The sequence below is a fragment of the Hordeum vulgare genome, chromosome 6H (genome assembly GCF_904849725.1).
Source record: "Hordeum vulgare subsp. vulgare chromosome 6H, MorexV3_pseudomolecules_assembly, whole genome shotgun sequence".
NCBI classification, from domain to species: Eukaryota; Viridiplantae; Streptophyta; class Magnoliopsida; order Poales; family Poaceae; genus Hordeum; species Hordeum vulgare.
Window position 1 is genome coordinate 532,758,471 of NC_058523.1, and position 6,918 is coordinate 532,765,388.

General features: G+C 49.9%; 1 protein-coding gene across 1 annotated transcript; it reads left to right on the forward strand.

Annotated features, from left to right (window-relative positions):
- The first annotated feature begins 1,002 nt into the window (after nt 1-1,002).
- Nucleotides 1,003-1,892, forward strand: LOC123403141 (pathogenesis-related protein PRMS-like). Its single transcript, XM_045097103.1, has one exon. The coding sequence runs from the start codon at nt 1,071-1,073 to the stop codon at nt 1,608-1,610; it is 540 nt and encodes a 179-aa protein (XP_044953038.1). The 5' UTR covers nt 1,003-1,070; the 3' UTR covers nt 1,611-1,892.
- Nucleotides 1,893-6,918: the final 5,026 nt, after the last annotated feature.

Genomic DNA, 6,918 nt, shown 5'->3' on the forward strand with positions numbered 1-6,918 from the left:
GGATGGCGGCGGCGGCGGCGAGGGTCGTCGGCCGGACTCGCACGTCGCCGAGGTTAGGGAAGGAGAAGCCGACATCCTGGGCGATAATGACGACCGCCTATACAGGGCTCTCATGGCGAACAAGACCTGGACTCTCGTGCCGCGCCCCGTCGGCGCCAACCGGAAATCACGCTTGTGACTTTTCACCGGGGAAAATCAAGTCAAAGCGACTATCAAGCGGTTCGTTCTTTAATACTCCCTCGGTTTCTAAATATAAGATCGTTTAGAGATTGCATTATGAACTACATACGAATGTACATAGACATATTTTAGAGTATAGATTCACTCATTTTGCTCCGTATGTAGTCTTCTAGTGGAATCTTTAAAAGGTTTTATATTTTGAAACGGATGGAGTAGTAGATATAGATGAAACGGAGCAAACGAACCCTTGGGTGAACGGATGGAGCGCACCGATCTACTAGCTACTCCCTCGATCCTAAATTGTGGCCTCGCACGCGCACCCACATGAACGCATGTGATGTGTGCCACTGAGAAAGTTCGTGGCACCCCCTCGATCCTAGATGTGGCCGGCCGTTTACTTCCGGGACAGGCAGGCTGCATCCCGAGCGAACGAATGGATTCCTTTGACCTGCAGGCACCGTCGGTCGATTTCATTCCCCAGACGTACGTACTGACCTGTTGAAACCCCAAAACAAATCCCGAACGTGAGTACGTACGCTAAACTATTCCCTAGTCAAACAAGAAGCCCCGCCCCGAAGCCGCATGGCCCCATCACATGAAATGATTCGATCCGTGGGTCGATCGATCTCCACGGCACCGCGATCAGTATTAAGTAGATCTCCTATAAGTCGTCCCGCTGTTACTAGTTGCACGTAAAAATATTGGTACGAACTGACAACTGCGTCGTGTAATTGACCTGTAGCTGTAGGCTCCTGTTAACTATCTAGCCCCGGTCGATGCATGTGTATATATATGGAGGCCAGGCTTGAAGCTTCCAGTTAATTAGTCCTGGCTGAGTTTAGCAGACTAGGCAGCACAGCTAAGCTACGCTAGGGTCGACGACACTGGTCATGGCAATGGAGCACGCCTCAAGGTGCTGGCTCGCCGCGGTCACCACCATCGTCCTGCTCTCGTGCGCGCCGGCCCCGGCGGCGGCGGCCGGACGGAAGCTGCTGCAGATCCAGATCAGCCAGGCGCAGCAGTACGTGGTGCCGCAGAGCCACATGCGGGCGATCCACGGCCAGCGCCCGCTCAAGTGGAGCAACGAGCTGGCGGACCAGGCGGAGCGCTGGGCGGCGCGGTTCAAGGGCAACTGCGCGGCCGCGTCGGCGGCGATGCCCGGCGGCGTCAACGTGTTCCGCGGCATCGGCGAGGCTGGGAAGGCGTGGCAGCCCAGCGACGCGGTGGCGGCGTGGGCGGAGCAGGCCAACTACTTCGACTTCGGCACCGGCTCCTGCGCCGCCGGGAAGATGTGCGCGCAGTTCAAGCAGGTCATGTCCAAGGGCAACACGGACGTCGGCTGCGCCACCGTGCAGTGCGCCGACGGCACCACGCTCATGACGTGCCACTACTCGCCGCTGCCCAGCATCTTCGGCGAGAGGCCCTTCTGATCCCGGCCGCCGATCTCGTTCGTCACGTCAAGCCGGCCGGCCGTCTCGTGCCGCGTGTGTTTCTGGTTGACTCGTCTTGCCATCATCTTTTGCTGTTTATTACCCGGTTGTATTTCATTAGTTATTACGACGTGCGAGTTGATTTAGATCATGCTATGTTATGGTGAGAGTAAAGAGGTTATGCTTGGCGTCATGAGGTTTGTGCATGGCATTTGGTAAACTGTTATCTACTCTTCTAATCTAAATCTAAATACTATAAAAGCTATAGTTCACTTTTGCTAATTCTTTGTCACTTGATTTTTTTTTTTTGCAAATCAGTCGCATGAACTCTACAGTAGCAATGACGCATTTTAAGGGATGTTTGTTTCTAGGGACTTTTTAATGTAAGGACTAAAAAAGTCCCATTTGAAACAAACAGGAGGGACTTTTAGGGACTAAAAGGGGGTATTTGGGACTATTTGAAGAAGTCCCTGTTGGAGGGTCTTTTTGGAACTTTTTTGGCACTTTTTCCAACAATGTCCCTACTTTTAGCATGTCATTTAATAACTACTACTACATTACTAAGGGTAATATGGTCTTTTTACATGTCATTTAATGACCTCTAGTCCCTATTTAGTCCCTGAAAACAAATGGGTAGGAACTAGGGACTTTTAAGTTGGGACTAAAAAAAGTCCCGGGACTTCTGAAACAAACAGGACCTTAAGATACATAATTTTAGAACATGTTTGGTTGACTTTTTTTAATAAGGAAATGCCACTTTTTATTGAGCAAATTCCACAATTAGTGGGATACAAGCCCTGTCATGTGGCTAGTCAAGCCACCCCCGAGTTAAAGAAGTAGCAAATTTAGCTAAACTATGTGCTTTGTAATTTACATCATGTCCTTCAAAGGTGAAGGTACAAGAAAAAAAAAGTTGATCTCGTTCTAATCTCACTAATGATCCCTTCATCGGGTCCCTCGTTGCCCTTCAAGTTTTCATATGTCATTCACCACTTGCTTGCAATCCGAAGCCAGGATGAAGTGGGTTACTTGAAGATCCTCCGTTAATGCAAGTGCCTCACGTACGGCAAGCAATTGCTTATAGGGTGGCTGGATCACACACGACATCAATGATCAAAGCCGAACTACGTACCCAGGTAATTACCATGACCGTCACTGCATAATGCAGCTGCCGTTCCAGCCCTTTGTGCTCGAACGCCTGCATCAACATGAATCTCAGCATAGTTCTCTGGACGTGTCCTTGGTCTGTTATTGGGTCCGAAATTCACAATGGTTGGCACATTGCGAACTGGTGGTCAGTGTATCCGCACTGCGTGCAAGTCAGCAATGAATGAATCGTCTCACATAGAACTGTATCGTGTCTGGTGTCTGAAAAATTGCCTCGTGAATGGCCTTCCTCCTCGACCACCAAATCCCCCAGAGCGTGACTGCAGTAAGCAGAAACTGCTCGTGGGACAAAGTGTCAATGAGAGAAAAGAGCCAATTCTTCGCACTTGGTTCCGCGTATGCCACCAGAATGCATGCGAGTTCCTCGTCCACAAGAGCCCAGGTACATCTATATGCTGTGCACTTCAAGAGGGAATGACGCCATGAGTCCGACGCTCTGCACGAGCTCGTTCGAGACATATGACGGTGTGCTTGTTGGCACAGGCCCGATCAAGCGTTGTACCGCCGGCTCCTTGACGAGTACTTTCCGTCGACCGAACTCGTACGTACAATACCACGTTGATCGATTCTTCCTGAGACAAGGTGCACGTACAAAGCTAGCTAGCAAGCAGCCTAGTAGCTGGATGGATTTTACTTGGTGTCACCTAGCTTCGAATACTACTCGGTGTCAGCTAGCTTCGAATACGAGCCAGATCAAGTCGCAGACGGAACACTGAAAAATACACGCACGCAAGACAACACTAAGACGCCGAGATTGATGGCTACGGGAGCGTGCCGCTCCCGAATATTTCTGTGTATTGCTTTGATATGAGTATTATACGGGAAGCTAGTACATATATATAGTACCTAGACTACATAGTACAAGCCGACTCGGTCAGGGATTGAATCCGTGCCGGACTCAATTTTGGCTAATCGTGATTAGTTCCAATAATCACCCCCCTAAGCACGATGTCCTCACTTCACAGCTTGGACGCCGATCCTTTCCCGTATCTCTGTGAACTTCTGTCGTCCCAAAGACTTGGTCAGGATATCTGCAAGCTGATCCTCGGTGCAAACGTAGTTGACTTCAATCTTGCCTTCTTCCACACACTGCCGTATGTAGTGATACCTTATATCTATGTGCTTAGTCCTGTCATGATGCACTGGATTCTTACACAGGGCAATCGCAGACTTGTTGTCAACATTGAACACCACCCTTTCTGGTTCTTTATCTGTGAGGTCACCGAGTAGCCTTTCTAGCCACACACCTTGACCCGCTGCGGTTGCAGCTGCTATATACTCTGCTTCGCAGGACGATAATGCGACCACCTTCTGTTTTTGTGATAGCCAAGTTACTATGCTCCTGCCCAAGAAATATGCCAGACCCGAGGTACTTTTACGGTCATCCACATCTCCTGCCAGGTCGCTATCACTGTAGCCAAGTAGCTCCACCATCTCCTTCTTTTTCTCTCTCAAATAGACACAACCAAAGTTTGTTGTCCCTTTGATGTACCTGAGTATATGTTTGACAGCTGCCCAATGTTCAGTCGTGGATGATTCCATGAAGCGACTCACTATGCCAACGGAATAGGCCAAGTCCGGTCGTGTATTCACAAGATACCTTAGGCTTCCGACCACACTTCTATAATCCGTTGCATCAACCGCAGGGGCTTCACTCCTTTTGCTAAGTTTAAGACGAGGCTCCATTGGAGCATAAGTTGGTTTGCAATCCTCCATGCTACAACTTTGAAGTATCTTCTTTGCATATGCCTCTTGACATAGTGTGATCCCATTCGGCTTTTGTTGTACCTCGATCCTGAGGTAGTATGTCAAGAGCCCTAGATCACTCATCTTGAATAGCTCCTTCATTTGTAGCTTGAATCTTGCAATCTCCTCTTCGTCTGCTCCAGTTATCAAGAGATCATCAACATAGATGCCCACTAAGAGACGATCCTTGCCTTTACCTCGCTTGTACATAGCATGTTCGAGTGGACTTTTCTCAAAACCAAGAGAAATCAATGTACGGTCAAGCTTGATGTTCCATGCCCGAGGAGCTTGATGTAGCCCATACAATGCCTTGTGTAGCTTCAAAACCTTGTGTTCTTCTCCTTCTTTGATGTACCCCGGTGGTTGCTTCACGTATACTTCTTCTTCCAACTCCCCGTTCAAAAACGTGGATTTTACATCCATGTGATGTAGCCTCCAAGATTCTTGAGCCGCGAGAGCTATAACTAGCCTCACCGATTCCATCCTTGTGACTGGAGCGAACACTTCCTCGAAGTCCACACCTTGCTCTTGCACGAATCCTTTAGCTACGAGCCGAGCTTTATGCTTGACCAAGTTTCCTTCGGCATCCTTCTTGACTTTGTACACCCACTTGAGCCCTATGGATTTTTGACCGTTGGGAAGATCAGCGAGCTCCCATACTTTGTTGTCTCGTATTGATCCCAACTCTTCATCCATAGCACGACGCCAACACTCCTCGGTATTTGCTTCTTCAAATTTCGTCGGTTCCTCGACGCTAAGCAAACATTGTCGTCCTCTTATAACTTTGACAGGATTAATAGTACGAAGTGCTTCCTCCGGATATAAATCCACCACTGGTCGAAGACGAATTGGTGTCGGTGGACGTTCCCTTGTCTCCTGTTCTGTCGAAGACGAGGAATTTTCATCTTGTGGAGTTGCCAAACTCCTGTTTTTTGGCGATCCAGGTTCTCCAGAATTAGTTGCACGTACATGTGAACCTTCAAGTCCACGTGCATGCCTTCCTGTCTCACAACTAGCTTGAGTAGGAGCCAGATTCTGGCCACGTCCAGGCTGTGGACTTCCAGGCGCAGCTCCCAGGCTGCTCCCCTGTGGTACGTAGTCACTTGGTCGAGCGCTTCGAGCATTGCTTGGTGTGCTGCACGAGCCATCGCACGCCTCGTCTGCTGCGTCCTGCTGCGTGCCTTGGCGCGCCTCCGTCGCTGCTTTATCTGGCGCGTTCAGTTGCGCTGCGTTGTTTGGAGAATCACTCGGCGTCGTTGTAGTCTCCGGTTGATTATCGACATGCTCGTATTCGTTGTAAATAACGTGAAAGATTTCATCAGAGATCGGGTATACCGGCTCGGTAGAGTTCCAATTCCATGACCTTGCTTCTTCAAAGACCACGTCACGCGTCACAACCACCTTATTGGTAGAGGGGTTGCACGCACGGTACGCCTTCGAGCCTGCTTCATAGCCAACCAATATCATTGGAGTACTCCGATCCGCCAACTTACTTGTATGCCCGGCCACCGTCTTCACATGCGCCACACACCCGAAAGTACGAAGATGATCAACCGCGGGCTTATGTCCGTACCATGCTTCGTACGGCGTCATCCCAACCACACTCTTGGTTGGAGCCCGGTTCAGCAAATAAACGGCCGTATTGACCGCCTCACCCCAAAACTTGCCCGGGATCCCTTTGCTCTTCATCATGCTTCGTGCCATCGCCACCATGGTTTGATTCCTCCGTTCCACAACACTGTTTTGCTGCGGTGAATATGGCGCCGTAAGATACCGCTTGATCCCATGTGCTTCGCAAAATTCTGTGAATTCACGAGACTTGAACTCACCCCCCCGATCGGTACGGAGGGCCTTCAGCTTGGCTTCGGATTCTACCTCGGCCGCCATCTTTACTTTCCTGAAGGCTTGCAAAGCTTGGTCCTTCGTCTTCAACAACACAATCCACATGTATCTGCTGAAGTCGTCGATGATGAGTAAGAAGTATTTGTTCCCAGCCGGGGTAGCCGGTGTAATGGGTCCGCACAAGTCTCCATGGACCAACTCAAGAGCTTTACTTGCTCTAAAGTTTCCCTCTCTCGGGAACAAGGCCTGCCTTTGTTTCCCAACAAGGCAACCGTCCCACACTTGCTCAACATGATCAATGCACGGTAGGCCACGTACCATCTCCCTTTGTCCAAGTTGCCGAAGAGCCTGGAAATTTAGATGACCGTAGCGCGCGTGCCACTTCCATGCCGAGTCCTCCATGCTTGACAAGAGACATACTGGATCCACACGATCCAAGTTGAGGACGTAGAGTCTGTTTGGCGACCTCTGCACCTTCATGATCAGCATCCTCTGACGGTCATACCCCCATAGATAGCCATCTTCGAGCACAATCTTGCAACCACGCTCCTCG